General features: G+C 34.5%; 1 protein-coding gene across 1 annotated transcript in view; it reads left to right on the top strand.

The window, feature by feature from the left end:
• Positions 1-7,314: 7,314 nt before the first annotated feature.
• Positions 7,315-17,234, top strand: part of LOC145669999 (uncharacterized) — a 32,604-nt gene continuing 22,684 nt past the window's right edge. Inside the window, exon 1 of the mRNA XM_081738339.1 lies at positions 7,315-7,512. Coding sequence (XP_081594465.1) covers positions 7,315-7,512 — 198 coding nt within the window. The remainder of the gene's footprint in view (positions 7,513-17,234) is intronic.

Raw genomic sequence — 17,234 nt, 5'->3', positions numbered from 1 at the left:
TAGGTTTTGAAGAAAGTTAATTTTAAATAAACATATAACTAATTTTTAATTACTACGAAGATTTAATTTTTTTTCATTGTGTGTTAGTATACATTCTTCAGTGTTTACATTCTAATAATAATAAATATTTATGATAAACTTAGATATAATTGCAGTATACGAAGATTAAGTTTGTAATAAAGCAGTTCAAGCCAATATGTTACTTCAATCTCTATCGTAGATTACAATTATTGTTAAAAGAAATTGAATATTCGTATCCAAAATTGCTTTTATCTAGGTAGGATGGATAGGGATGCGCACAAGACTAGATTTGTGGTCCTCTCGTCTCGACAATATGCTGTAAAAGTGATGTCTCGACTCGAGAAATATATATTTTTCTATTGGAAGAGCTGTGTCTCGACTTGAATTTTGTCAGAGAAATTCTGTCTCGACTCGACTCTGTGCATCCCTAAGGATGGACAGATTGAAGAGCCCAGTATTCCAAAGCTGGCGGGGTAACCAACTACACCATTACGCAACATCTATTCCAGATACAATTATTATTATACACTGCACTTTCACAAACTTCTTATAATAACTATATCGATTTCCTACTTAAATTCAATTATAGATAATTGTTTCTTATGTAGCAGCTAATATTCATACTATACAGTATAAAACAAGTACACATTCAATGTAAATAAATAAAAATGTAAGATATTACAGATAACTGGCATTGCGATATAATTCGATTTTAAGCAGTACATATTTTCTAAATAATTGTTGAAATTGCTTTATAAGAATCCAGATTATCAGGTACCCTAAGTTTTTATAATGCAAAAGAAATACAAACATGTATATATATAGCTGTATTTTAGGGGACTTCGGGGCTTGATCCCCCCACCGAAATTTTATGTTTATTCAAATAAAATATTGTAAAGTGAATGAAATATCTTGTAGAATGTTCACATTTCCAGGAATGAAGTTAGCAAAGCCCCCAAAATATATATATGAATAATTTTCATTTTGTGCGTGTGGTTTTAGGTATTCAACTGGGTTCATGTTCTCATTTTTAGCGTTTTCGTATATGAATTATAGACATGGCGGGCTAGTAAATGGGATAGGGATTTGAAAAGTGACAGTTTGTCAGATACTGTATTTCTAATCACTTCACAGTAGAAATTTATATTTATAAAAAGTTCTCATATATTTAAAAAAAGGAAGAGAAACTTTAACTTTCCGCACGGAGGCTCGAACCTTCACCCTTCGTTTCAGAAATGTTAGTAGCAGTACTAAACGTGACACAACTTAGAGGAGATTGTGTTATAATATTGATAATAGAATGGCTCCAGCACATGTTTCTACTTGGATGTTTAAATATCCATTTTCTGTCGTTTTCAGCAATTTCTGCTTAAGATAATGGTTGATTTTGCATATTGAAACTGTGCATGAGGTGTGGAATCAATATTAATCTCAAAAATAAGTAGTTTGATTTTGTTTCTACATTTTCACATCGGTCGGATGACAGTACGGTTTGTAGCTAGGGTCTATATAAAGAACGGCGGGAACATGCAATTCATTGTGATTAGATCTGCGGGAATTGTGGTGGATCTAAGCTCACTATTTCGGACTTGGTTTCTGAACGAGTTTTCAGGTTTTTGTGAACAGGTGTGTACAGTTATTTTCAGTAACCTTGAACGACAGGGACACGAACACAGATACATCGAGGACACTTAATATTTCAAAGACTCTCCCACAGGAAATCGAAACTGAGACCCCGCCTACTGAACTATCTGATGGGTGGGTTGTCTGGTTCGTTCCCAAGGCAAGGAAGATTGAGACCAGTCTTGAGAAGTAACATAACGCAAGTAACGTTTCCTAGTATCGCGTTACATTTTTCCAAAGGAACTGTAAGGGTAACGCGTTACAAATTTTTAAGTAACGTACCTAGTTTGCGGTACTTTTTTCGCGTTACATTACGGATGAGTAACTACAATATATGTATATATTTTTTGGAAACAAATGTTTTTTCCTTTAAGTGAATTTCTCAGAATGAAACAATCGAGCATGAACTACGTATGTCAATGACCGACAGTCACAGACACACAGAGAAACAGATAAGTTCGTAGTGCCACTTGCTGTTTTTTGAAGATCAGGAAGATGAGATGGAAAGTGTTCCTTTGTTAAAAAAATATAACCGAAAGGCACTATTATGTATCGAGAGTGACACCTTGACCTCGATCGCGAGGTCTCTTCGGTATGTTTCTACACTTGGACCTAATTTTAACAACTTGTGCAAATGTCCGGAGTTTCCAGACATCCTGGCTACGCCACTGCTTGGTAGCATGCATTTTTCCTAAAAACCATCAGTCCATGTTCAGTTCTACCTTCAGCCATAATTTTTTTCCTTCAAGCCAAAGAGAATACATTCGTTCTTCTTCGCATTTGGCGTTCTTATAAATAAAATTATGTTATAATTAAACGTGCGATTATGTCATTTTGAATGTAAATTTCTATCCCCTCCTCCGCAAAATAAATCTCATGGGCGCAACTTGCGTGAATGGTTCCCCTGGTCCAAATAGAGAAAACGAATTTGGATATTTTCTGCAAGACTATTGGCGAGATATAGAATTTCATATCCAGCATTTCTGTTTACTTGGTACTGGAATTAATAGAATTGGAAGTAATTGTTTTGTGTAAGTATAATTGTGCAGAATAGACATGGATAAATGTTTTGTGCTGCTATTTTGTGCTGCAGAATATTTTCATATAAATGTATGAAAATTGTTAGGGAAGTTTATGGAGGGGTGGAAAATATTCTTCCCAGGCTGGAACAACAGTAATTAAGTTAGTGTCAGGGAATGAAAAACTAGACACGGTGAATTTGCTTAGCTTTCCCCCTTACAAATAAACGTTTCGTAAGTAACAAACGTTCTGTGTCTGACTTATGACTGCCGACCTTTCTGTGTGGCTCCGTGGATGAGTGAGTAGAGTCGTTGCTTCGTAATAGTGAGTTTTGTGGTTCAAGTCCTACTCAGGGCAGTTCAATTTTTTCATTGTTTGTTTCCCATATCTGATGATGTTTCTCCCCCTCAGTAATTATCTGATACTCTTAACTGAGTTCTCCACTTGAATTCAACAATTGGTAGTGGGATGCTCTCAGGTTCGGGTGAGCTTTTACATGTCTACTTACAAAATCAAAATTTTCGACAAAATATGGATGCTATTCCATTATTTTGTCTCAAATTCTAAATTTGCGCATGTGACTGTATCTGTCTTTCATCATATTTGCATCTCTCGTTTTCCAAGGTCATCAGCTATGACATAAGATGGCTTGGGAGCAAAGATTGAAATCATAAAAGTGCTATACCAATGGGCTCACTCTCACTAAGAATTTGATTAAATGTATGTGTTTTCACACTGATAGAGGGGGGTATCCGCTCTTCCTGCCCTCCTGAAGTGACTGAATATTTATACAGACTCTGCAAAGTAATTTCAGTTCAAACGACGTGAAAGAGTGTTCATTTCAACAGCAAAAGGATTGGACTTTAATTTTTTGTTTCAATTTATCGTCTCAAATAGGACAAGTATCAAGTAATATGTTTGCCATAAGAACTACACGTCTAAGATTTATTTTATTTTGGAGAAATGATGCTGTAGACAGTGGTGCAATTTCACCCAAGTGTACGGGAATTTTTCAGCCCCTGTCGGTTATGCCACCCGCCTTCCTTTACAGCTAATTTGGTTGCATACTTCCCGGCAAATTCTTCGGACTCAGTTGCTGGAGCACCTTAGCCGGAAATCTCTATATGGCTCTACCATCCAGAAGTGTCCCTTACTGTACAACAGGTACAAACTAACGCTTTTTAATAGCTCTTCTCAATTTCCAAATTATTGAATAACAATTTGATTCTATAATATAGAGCATCCTTCAAAATCAAATAAATGACGCTTTAATAATACCACTCAAAGGAAGAAACCTCGGACTATCTTACAAATGTTCAAAAGCATTTTTAATTTCATTCAATCCAGAGTCAGTCAACTTAGATATTATACTTCTATGAATTCTTTATTTCAACATGAAGAAAGTTCTTTATTGGATAACATGACGGAATTTCACCTCTCCAATGCATTCCCGTGGACAATAATTGCTAATGCTACTTTAATCATTATATTACTCATTACTCTCGGAATATTCTTATATTTCGTCTATAAACGCCTTATTCTTAGCAACACCTCATAAACATTTCACGTTATATAGGATTTCCGATAAATCACACCTACCATAATTTCAGCCTTTTTCTTCTTCCAGTATGGAGCATCCTTATATTCCAGTGATAACCGAAATTTTTTGAAAAAAAAAATACACCTATTATATTGCTGTTTTCGCTCGGAACGAAAAACATCCAAACGACCCTGCTTAGATAAGTCTCAACCAATTCGAATGGACACGTTTAACAGTATTAGTACTCCAAATGGACAAACTGTTTCTCAGACTTCAATACCTTTCATCATTAGTGAACTAATATGCATATATTAACCATCCAACGCCAAAGCTTAAGAACAGCTATTACTCGAGGGAAATGAAGTGAAACTCTTGATTTAACGTGCACCGACCCTGCATGTGTTAAAGGAATAACTATTTAATGCTCGCTTCCACTGCCTTATCAGCGCTCGAAAAGTGAACTTTTTAAGTGTGTATAGTGTTATCAGTGCTTTCACTCATTTTTTGGTCTCTTAGTGTCGCTATTCTCACAAGAAGAAAAATAACTCTTGGGCTATTCTTTTAAACAAGCCAGGGGGTATAATATCCCACGTGGAGTTGTGTACAAACGACACATTACGCTTGTGTTTATAAACACCACCACATGGTTTTAAGTCATGACACTGCACACCACATGGGTCCGCTATAACTAGCAGACGACGGACTTCTGGCCCCTCCTACGCAGCACCACCGCCGTCTGGGAATCTATCAATTCGGCAACAACAAGTAGACTAGCATCAGTTATCTGGTGTCCCTCTTACTGTTTGCTTTGGATCATTAGGAGTAACCTAACCCCAGACCTCTAGTCTGCAACAGGACTCTTGGCTTTTCCTTTCTCCTGGCTTAGTCTGCTACAGGGCTCTGTGGAGAATCCTACCTCAGTTGCTAAGCCTGCTACAGGGCTCTGTGCCCACTAAACTCCTCACTGCTTGCCACGGAGCTTTGGGAACCCCTACTCCACTCTGCCTAGCCTGCTACAGGGCTTTGTGGAGATCCTGCCTGCGACTTCTAGGTCAAAGACTACCTGTTTCTAACCTCACAAGTACAGAGAAGAATATATTTGTAGTATTTCTGTAAAATACTGTTATCTAGTGAAATTTTATAATACAAGTCGGTAGTGGGAGTCGATTCTGGACACTCATTTTATTACCTTGCTCAACCTACATCCTACACGGAACGGAGTTTTACAAAATATTATAGGCAATGTAAATAATATATTGTCATATTTATTATAAGCCGATCTGATAATTGACACTGAAAGTATGGAAAATTCTCGCACCAGGAACCGGATATAAGCTCCTCGTCTTAACGTACATACTTTTACAAATACATCAATTGTAATCATTTCTTCAGTAGCACTGTTTTTTTCTTTCGCTATGCCACGTCTATCAGGTTTCAGTTTCATATCAAACTATCTCCTGAAGAGGTAAGTGTTCCCCATGTGAAATATATGGAGTGTTTACCGTACAGGGGAATCAAATACAATTACCAAAATTGTAAAAAAAACGATAAAATAATGTTTGAATGTAGGCTGAGGAACATCAAAGAAGTTAACACTAATTTTCACATTATTAAATTTATTTACAATGTTTGTGTATTAATCTTTTATGATCTGAGCGGAATTTTAGAAAGATTATAAAGATAAAATATGTCTAGAAAGGATGACTTGATTGTTTTATGCACTGATCGCGTGATTTATCAAATTATAAATTATTCATTGTCTTTTGTCGTATTGTTTCTGTGTCTTTTGCTTTCCGTGAAATGTTTCCTTGTCTGATAAATATCTTGATATATCTACATACTATTGTTCAGAAAATTGGACAAGAAATGGAAACAGGATGAAAATTGTGATATAAGTTACTGAATGGAAACTGAGGAAAACTTTAGTCAAATGTTTAGGTTTGTACTATTTAGTCGGAAGAGAAGTAAGGTGGGTATTGTGAAAAATAACTACTCTTTCAAAACGTGAATTTAGAATGTAATTGAAACAACTAAATATGTACAAGATAAGTTTCTCAATCCTAGTTTGAGAGGACAATAAAAAGAGAATGGTCCTCTCAAAATATGGTTCTCTTTGACTGAATATGGGTAAAAGAAATATCAATTGAAGTGAATTGCATATCACACTATGGTAGAAACTCTGAAACAGGTAGAGATTTTACAAACAATGGATATTGCAGTTTATTTCGAGAAACGTACACAAATTTTAGTGGCTGATGAAGATGTATTATTGTAAAATATTTTTGATGAGGTTTATTAGAAAGTACTAATACAAAATATATTTTCGGCTTAATAATAATATGAAACACAGGTAATTTTCATTAACTTTAGTTTAAAAATATGAATGCGTAAATATACGTAGTGGTATACGTTCAAATCATTAAAAAATGATAAATTGGTTTTAAAGGGGAAAAAGAGTAGAGTATCCCAGAGAGGGCTTTGACTTATAGAAGTGTCTAACACTTAAGAATAAGCTTTTGAGAAATATTGATGTAGAAAAGCAACAATGATGCGAATGATCCGAAAAATAGATGAAAAGATTGCGATTTTGGCAAAGAAATTTTGTAATGAGCCAAAAAATACATTAAAAGATTCCGATCCTGGCCAACAATTAATTTTTGGATCAGCGCCACACATGTTTGAACGGCCCCTGAATCGAGTTTTGACACTTTATAAGGAATAAGCACATCATACTGAGTTAAGTGATAGTTTAAGTTTGGCTACACTGTATGCAGTTTTTCAGATATAAGACCTAGAAAATTTTTGATTTTAGTATATTGCATCATTTGATCCAAAACTTACCGTCATAGACGCTACATACTTACAAAGGGCACTAGGAAAGTTTTGCAATATAAAAGAGTAGATCATCACAGGAGTTTGCAACTTAACGCGTGTTTAAGCATGTCCAAATTTCCAGTGTAGAAGCTCTAGTTATTGTATTGGTGACAGTTGATTTTCAGCTGTGTTAATGAAAAGAAGTGGAGATGTTCTCGTGATCAAAAACTGAACACCGGACAATTATGCCCTACAATTTTGCACGTGGTTTAATTGTTGATCAGTGTTTAGTGGAAATGACTCCTGTGCTTGGAGAGGATTGTCCTAATCGTACAACGATATTTAGGTCGCACTGTGAGTTTCAAAAAGGAAATTTCAGCCTTGAAGGAGATTCAAGGTCAGGCCGTCCATCTTCATCTCTGACAGAACAAAACATTGGTGCAGTAAGGAAAATGCTTGAGGCAGATAGACAAGTTACACGCCATGAAATAGAGGTATGATTGGGTATTAATGCACCAGCAGTTCGTGCTATTCTCCGCGATCATCTTCGAGGTAGGAAGCTTTGTATTCTTTCGGTACAACATGACTTGATCGACGAGCAGAAGGCATTTCGTGATTCATGGTGACGTGAAATGTTGAAAAGATTTAAAAATGGGAAATCTTCCTTTGTGAACAGTATTGTGACAGATGACGAAACTTGGCTGTATTACTATGACGTCCCGACCAAGGATCAAAACAAAATGTGGGTGTTTAAAGATGAGGAAACTTCTTTGGCTATTCGAAAGTCCACACCAGTGAAAGAGATAATGGTGGTGGTATTTTTTAGTGTGTGAAGAATTGTCTAGCGAGTTTTCTTAAAAACACAGAAGACAGTCCTAGGGAAGTGGTATACCGAGAATGTCTACCTAAAGTTCTTACAGGTCACAAACAGTTGCGCCCAAACTCAAGGATGAGCACATTGTTTCTTCACCACGCTAACGCTCCAGCTAGCCGTTCAGCTCAGAGTATCTGGCTAGCACTACTAAAACCCACCGTAGAGTGCAGATCTCCCTCAATGCGACTTTGCGCCGTTTCCCCATGTGAAGATCAGAGTGATAGGAAGGTGTTGTACAAGCGTTGACGCCCTACTAATGGCTTGGGATGATGAGTGTGCCCAGATCTCTGACAAAAATGGCAGAGTTTCTTCGACAACTGATTTCGAATAATGGAAAAATGTGTAATGTATGGTGAAAAGTACTTTGAAAAAGTATAAGAAATAAGCTCTATAGCAAACTTTCCTAGTGCCCTTTGCATTTTTACAAAGCACAGAACAAACGTTGTTTCCTTCACTGTGTAATATGGAAACTAGTACGACGTAAGTTTGTAAAATCTCTCGATGTTTACAACAAACAGAAACGCAAACAAATATTTCATGATTATAGAAAGATGAGCATTTAAAAGGAAATTGCATGTTTTGTGTAGTTGCTTTTATACACACTCACACTAAATCATGCAACAGTAAATCTGCAATGCAATATCTGATTTGGTGCTACCACAACTTTCAGTATACTGTTAATGAATACCAGTATAAGAATGATCCAACGGTCACTGTTGTATTTTGTGTTTTTTGTTGAAATGTCTAACACGTTTCCTGCTAAGGAAACTGTAAGTAATTTAAGAAATCATTTAGATTAGCAATTGTAATTATATTGTTTCAATTAACAGTGTATGTTGTGTTCTAAACTCCGAAGTATTAAACATTTATTCATTTATAGCAAACTGTTGGAGATTTTTAAAACTAGACATCTGCTAAGAGAGTTCTTGAGAAAGATTACCTCAGTAATGTTAATATATTACCGTTAAAAGCTAAGAGAAAACAAATTAATATATGTACAACGTTCTGTGTATAACTTGTAACGATAAAGTATGTACTGATTCTGTTAGCTTGCAGAGTAAATCGTTAGGTATTATAAGTGTGATTAAGCTTCTTTGTATCTGAAGTACTAATAGTGTAATCATGAAAATATAGGCATATACACAAACATATATGATATACGATACATACATTTCTGAAGGTAACTACAACTCAATAACGTTGTAATTATTATTATTATTACAAAATTTTTGGTTGAAGAGGAGGCAACTCTAAAAGTTATTTTTTGCCACATTATCCAATGACGCTTATACTAGTGATTACATCGCTTGAAATTGAGCACATACAAGGAAACACAGTAAGTGTTGTGTTTTTTCTAGAAAAAACACTTCCGTTTCATTACGAGTAAATTCCAAAATATCTATGGAAACATTCTACAGCAGAAGTCCAGGAACGACGCATTCTGTAAAAGAACATAGGACAGAGTCATACTTAAAACACCCATAGAACTGAGAATGTTGAGTTCAACCTTACAGAAAATCGTGCTCACATGGGTAAAGGTCCGAAAATAAGAGTTAAAAATTATACGCGACCTGCTAGATTAATTCTGCGATATAACACTGAAATTTTGTGAATAATTGCTTACCGGGTACAAAGTAATAGTGGGCTGTCTCGAATTCTGTTCCCAGATGAAGGCACATTTAATGTTTCGGCAGAAGTAAACAGATACAGCTGCTGGTATTGGTTAAAATCCAAAGGAGTTCTAGGTACATTCGCGCGATATTCTAAACGTCAATGTACGCTGTGCACTTTCAATGAAACTCTTCGTTGTTTGTTTTTTTCAGTAGGTCACACTACGTGGCGACGGTATCAGTATCAGCGCATGGGAAGTTAACTATAATCATTGAGAATAATATGCAACAAAATGGGGTACAACACATTGTGCCCTTGAACTTCGTCAGTTTGTTGAAAAACAGTTTCAGTAAATGATCGTTTGGTCAAAGATATCCCTCGCGCCTTGGCCTGCGCTACCACCAGACTGTCTAACTTGTGAGTACTGGATTCAGAGATATAAAGACTGTATTAGTTAATCTGGACGACTTTAAGCTATTGACAAGTGAGTTTATGTAATTTTCGGAGGAGCCCCCTCAGCAGGAAATTCGCGGCTACGATAAAAAAGCTGCTACAATATTTAGACGTTAATTGTGCTTAAGATTTTGTGAAGAATCTTAAGATCCAGAAAATACCTCTGAATCTTAGTGTAAGTAAAACAAAATTTATGTGAATAATAGTAATGTGTTTCCAAATTGCAAAGTTTTCTCTAATAGACTCACTGACGCTCTTGTAGGTGAAAATTTATAAAATGTAAATACAGACACAAAAAAATTTACTGCGGACCAATGAGATAATACTAGTGGGCAAAACCATTCCCAGTCAACGCGTTACAAAATTATGGTAAAGAACCACCCTGCGTCCCTCAGTACATGGTTGTACTTTCGTATATCTCTATTATTTATGGTGCTTTCTCCCGTGTATGTGGTTATTGTATGCGCTTACAGAACAGCCAACATAAGTTTCGTTTCGGATGGGAACTCAGAATGCCATTTGAATCCTACGTAAAGTTGTAGACTCACATTTTGTAAAGCCTTACTACTATTCAACACATTAAACAATCTCTATCCTACAATATCAATTTGATGCACGATATGGAAACACTATAATACTTTGAAATGTTACTATTTATAGTTGTTCTCCAGTCTAGAAGTTATATGTGGCCACTACCTCCTTCCAGGGTTGTAAACGCTCACCTTTGAAACAGGTTTAGCTCACTTCAACTCAGAGTATGAAAAGTGAGTTAATTCTTGCTTAAACTAAAGTTTTTTTTACAACGACTGCGCTTAACTCAGGCTTAATTTATTTGAACTAATGCTTAAATCAAGCTTAACATAAAGAAATTACGCTCTGATGATTTAATAACTAAAAATATTTACAATGATGCAGATTGAGAATGGTCAGGATTATAATCGGATATATTACAGTAAAATATAGTGATTTTCAAAGAAATAATAATATCCCAGGAACTCATTTATATAACCAGAAAATTTGTAATTACAATAGTAATGTAGATCTTGACTTTCATATGTACCTCCATAGGAGAAGCACTCCACACATCTTATGTATCTTTACACCTTATAAGCACTTACCTGAAATATTATAAAGCTGTATGACTTTGACGTCTTTACATTATACAACTTGGTCTCCTTTGCACCTCCCTGTGTGTTTTGAAGCAAATACCCTTGCCCAACATGTTCAGCAAAATGACCGTTTGCTAATAGAATAAGTGTATTTAAAGCATCAAGAGATTCATTAGTTTAAAACTAAACACTATTTTTCAGCCATATTTTGTAATTGTGAATTTTCAAACATTGCACGAAAAACATGTTCATGTTACTGCCAACCATTTGTTTCTAACTAAATAACTTGAATAATCGAGTTGGATCATCGAACACTTTGTTTTAGTTTATTATTTATATTTTAATGTTGAGTTACTTACATCTTAGAATAAACTTACAACATTCAATTAAAGTAGTTACTTTCGAAAATTAAATAAAATTGATTACCAATAAGGAATAAATAACAAATTAATAGAGCATTCTCAAACATGAAAGTGATTATTATAATTGAATTAATAAGTACAGTAGGTTGGGCCATATTTCTACACACTTATTATTAACTTTTCGGATGGAAGTGGCAGCTAATATAAGAATAGAAAAACACCAATCACTTGCAATCACAAAACAGATTTTTTAATAGAAACATTTTGTTTGCCTCTTGCCATGAGACTAATATCTACTAAGGAGCAGAACGCGCAACCAAGTGTGTTTTAAGGAAACCCAGCTTGCAAAGAACAACAGGAGATCAAATGCTCAGTGTAGAGAATAAGTTTGATTTCTGCAAATTAAATATTAAATGCATTACTATTTTAGTGTGTCCACTAGAAGAAATTTTCACTCATATCCACCTTAAAACATGCGAAAATACAACCAGTCAATTAACAAAAAGTCATAACGTAATGACATGATTGCACAATGAGTGTTACTTTACACAAATTGATGGTTAGAATTTCGGAAACCTTATCCAATGTCTTGAGTTAAAAGAATTTTAATAAGTTACAAGCATTGACTTGTAAAACAACAACTAAGCAAATGTATGAAGAAGTAGGATAGAACTCTAATATTAAAAAATAGGGGCTACCACACTAAACTTTCTCGCTCCAATTTCTTAAAATAAATCAATTTATGGTTCAGCCATTACTAAGACATTTATTTATGAAATGCAAACAAAATTATAAGACATTTTCATAGAGCTTCTTTCGAAGAAAATTCACCTCCTCTCGATTTTTTCAGATATTATTTGCGCCATTAACTCGGATTATTAATGAAATATTTGTTTGTAAACTATGAACAAAATTACGTGAGCTGTATTTTGCGAAAACAGACTAAGATTTCCCTAGAGTAAAGTACCCCTTTTGAATATTTTCATGACAAGAGATTTATGAGTCTGTATATGGATATTAATAAAATATTTATGTATGATATGTGAACAAAGTCGTCTGATTCATTTTGGGAAAATCATATGGAAGAAACTTACTCTCAAGGGTAAATTATTCTTTATGGAGTTTTCAAGAAAAAGAATGAATTATGCCATATTGTCAGGTTATTGGTGAAACATTTACAAGTAATATGTGCATCGTCGATAGGAAAGGACAACATTCTGTTAGTCAACACTGTATATTGTTAATATACACAAGGAGGGGCATTTAGATGCAGAATGCATATATGAGGATTTTAAGGCAAATTGCATTCAAATTACACAAAATAATATATGTTCATAAATACAATACGGGGGGCCCAAATGAGCCTTTGGAGCCCGGCGGCCTCCGGACCCTCAGGATCGGCGATCTTTCATATACAGTACATAAATAGGTATATATAACAATTTCATTAAGTGAAATAAAATCTCTTAATTATTATTGGATTAAGTATCCTCTCAATAGTTACTTTTTCTCCCTTCTCAAAAATTACACATTAGAATGTATTAATACCTTCATGCATGTTATCTTGCTCACAAAGTGTGATCTATCGACTGTATATATTTTATTATTGGACAATATTTTAATTTAAGAAAAATTAAAATTTCTGATTTTATAATAATTTTAGGTTATATCTGATTAACCATATTGTGCTATAGTCTTCCTAATATCACAATGAAGACCTTGATGAGAATAAGATTCAGTTCCAGTTGGTAGTTCAATATGCAGAATGGTTCCCGTACAGTTTAAAGTTTTGTTTTTATTGATTGATTGATTGAGATACAATGGGGACGTCAATGTCGAGCCTATTTGTTCCCGTCACGATCTACACGACTGCCGTAAATAAAAAATTAAAACCAACATATCAAAATATAAGAAACAAAAATAGAAATAGAAATAAAAATCGGATGGAAGGGATAAAATATCGAATATGAGAATAACAAATGTATAACAATAACAATAAGTAGTACCAATAGTAACAATGGAGAAAATATGTAAGTATAACAATAAACTGTAAAAAATTAAAAAGTCAGAATGGAGGATAAAAGTGCAGCAACAATAAATATAAGAGCAAACTACTAAACAAAACTCAGAGGACGTGAGCAATTTTACAAGCCTTCATAAAAGCAAGTACACGCCCAGGAATGTCAATATCATTGCGAAATGCACGGTCTAGTAGAGCCGATAGTCCTTGGCTCTCTCTGAGGGATTCGACAAGAATGTGCTAAATACTCAGTGGAACAATACATTTCTCACAATATGGACGATTGAAACCAAGCAGCAAATAACTATGCGTTAGAGAGTGTCCGATACGCAAACCCGTCAGGAAACACTTGCTCTCGATGACTAGGGCACGATTATATGTGCCAATCTCCAAGGTCTGTAGTAACAGAGTAAAGTTTATTTTCATTTACTTGGCCCCAATCTCCTAACCAAAACGAGCACATTTTGGTGTGGAAATAGCTACAGACATCGGGGTAAGGATTACTATGCTCCAATGCAACCCCGGCCAGGGCGGCATGGTTGGCAAGTTGTCAGGACGTTTTATTTCCCAGAAGTCTGACACTCAGCGGACAACGATGACACAAGCCTGTTGCTGTAGTTGATGACATCTCACAAGAGTGTCTTAAACGAGAGCCAGGTTTTCTCCATTTTTAGGAAAGTACGAGTGAGTTTTCTACTTATTTATATTATTTTGTTTAGTTCAAAAAATATCATTTTATATATGTCTTGTTTTTGTACATTTTGTTTTTGTTAAACTCTAATAATATTGAAGACTTTATAAACTATGAAAAGAAAATGCATCAGTCATTTATGAGAAAATTGTCTTGGAAAAATTACACCCCAGAAATAAACTACACCATTGTATATCTTAATGTCGCCAGTCATTTTGAAAAAATCGCCTGGAAAAATTAGCCCCAAGATTAAAGTTATGGATTCTTTTCAAGAAAGATGAGTTGTAATGATGTTTAATATTTATATTAAATATTTATTAATTAAATATAAACAATATCGTCTTAGTTGGTTTTAAAAATTCATGCTAAAATAACTCATCCCCTAAAGTAACTATTATTTCTTTATTTTTCCGAGAAAGATGGCTTATAGCACAGTACAATGTTGTTAGTGAAATATTGGTGTATGAAATATAAACAAAATCGTTAAAGCCGTTTTGAGAAAGTAGCAATTTTTTTATTCAGATCTTTCAGTAAACTACCCTTATTTTTGGAGTAGGGAGAAAATTCGAATGACTCTTCAGGAAAATATTATAAAACGCTTATATTTCAAATTTGGTACGGGCCTCTAGAAAAATATACATACATGAGATGAACAAACGGGCATTCTAGTAAGCAATTTTTCGATATGTAAGGGCCATGAAACATGAAAATCCGTTAAAATTTCCATTGCCATAAACTTTTCCATGAACGCCATAAAATTTCACCTTTTACAGGCCCTCAAAAGGAAGTGCGAAAACCCGGCCAACACATAATTAAGTTCTTTTAAAAAATCTAATTTCATCCAGAAGACGCAAAAAGTTTCAACTTTACAATCGAAACAAAAGGAAAAATGTCAAACGTCTTACGTTATGTTATACATGGAACAATTAAAAACATAATTGATATTTTAAAATACTTAGATGATTTTTACATATAAAAATATGATAAATTCCGCCAACTAAAATGTTACTTGAAACGGATACACTTTTAGTCATCTCGAACTATTTCTAGCGCTATCCTTCCTAACCTGCACTATTTATTTATGGCAAATTAGTAATTAAAGTATTTTCTTAAATATGGGATAACAACAAACATACAAATGGACGATTACATTATTTTGTGAAAATAGCAATATTCTGTATTGAGCATCTTTTACGCTCACATTCACTTATATTTCAAGTTCAACTCAACTCACGCTCGCATTTTTCAAAACGAGTTAGCTCATGGCAAAACTCACGAGAAACGAGCTCGCTGATGTGAACTAGCTCAAATGTGCCGCTAATTTACAACTCTGTTAATTTCCTACTTCTTTTTACATAGAATAAACCAGTTACCCTTTTTTTAGGAATTATACAGCTCACAGGGGTTGCATTTCTGATTATACGTGCATCTTTCCTCTGTGTATGAGTAGATTTACGACGAGCATTCTGAGTGTCCTCAGGTTATACGTCCATTGTTTCGTGCTAACAAGAGTTTCATCATAGACATTTTATATACCCGTCTCGTTTTTAATACATATTTGTGACTTCTCACCACAGTTCGTGAATCCACAGATAATTAACAATCGGTTGTCGTTACGTGGAAAACTCCACAGAAATATTCAGAAATTCTAGGAAAATTTAGAATGTTGCTAGAACTCAATTCCATTTTATTATGAGGTACAACCTATATTCGAAAAGTGAGAATCCTCTTGGCCGTTCTCATCTCAAATTCTCGACATCTCAAATTTCTATCAAGTTTAAGGTTTCGTATGAAATTAAGATCATGAAAAATATCGAGAAGAGTGACAAATTCAATTAGTATTGAAAATCTTAATTATGCATTGGCAATAGAAGTAAAGGGTGACATATATCGTGAAACCCTATTCAAAATGACAAAAAAGATTAAGAACAGAAAACAGAAATTGTGGTAAAGAGTAATGCTAATGAAAATGGGGAAAATGGCGTAAAGGTGTTCATGTAGTAAGTTGATGGAAGACATTAAAAATACGTACTCCAGTTTACTGGGTTGCCAACTAAAGAACCAATTCAGTTTCCACATTAACTGAACGTAGATACAGAGAGGAAAGGATATTTTATTAACAAATTTTCCGAAGAAAGCAGTCTCTTATCTTTTGAGGAAAAGTGGTAAGGTAGTAAGAAACGATAATAGTTCAAGTCGTCATTTCCAAATTTCTAGAAATGTCTGGGTGGCATCTTATGTGAGTACTTCAGATTTAATTACCAATGGGAATCTAAAGACAAAATTAAAATGAAGTTAGGAAAAGACCCAGGTATCACAAGACAATTAGGGACATTGCTCCTTTATTTTGCCGTCTCCAAACTCCACCACTAAAGACAGTTCAAGTAAAGAGAATTATGAGCAAAGTGCATCCTAAGTACCGTGTTTAATTTCACAAAAAGGAGTTTAACACCTTAAAAGGGCCAGAGACGTACGCTTTACGTATAGTCATTTTGCTAGGAGAATTGAACTTTTAAAACACAACTGCGAAATTAAACCTCTTATTGCTGTAAATAAAAATAGAATTTTCTGTTAATTATTAAGATTCTGTAATTTCTGTGTTTCTGTATTTCTGGCTCATTTGATTATCACATGAGCTCGGGCCAGGCTCGGCCCTAAATGCTAAAACATATAGACCCTATCGGACTTGGGTAGGGCCTTACATCTTAAATTCGTAGCCTTGCCGGGCCAGGGTAAAAAATCCGACCGTGCAGTAACAGATTTTTTATTGTGGTCACAAATTTATAACCTAGATTGAACACTATTCAGCCCTCTAGTCAATCTATTATTTTTTTGTTGGTCGCATAGGATTGTGTTCAAAATAGGACATCCATCTTTCTCTTTTAAAGTAACCCTTCTATTCTAAGAAGGCCGAAACAAATACATTTTACCAATATTGAAATATTAGAGCAGATTTTTTTAAAAAAACTTTCTCACTTTTTCAAATAAAATATTACAATAACGTTACAGTACAATACAAAATTAAAACATACTAATAAAATTAATAGATGCAAATAAATATGTATCTTCTATAACGCAAATAAAACTATAGAGTAA

Source organism: Thermobia domestica, chromosome 14 (assembly GCF_964235325.1).
Source record: "Thermobia domestica chromosome 14, izTheDome1.hap1.1, whole genome shotgun sequence".
Taxonomy (NCBI): domain Eukaryota; kingdom Metazoa; phylum Arthropoda; class Insecta; order Zygentoma; family Lepismatidae; genus Thermobia; species Thermobia domestica.
The sequence above is the reverse complement of the archived record's forward strand: the minus strand, read 5'-3'. Positions and strand labels throughout refer to the sequence as shown.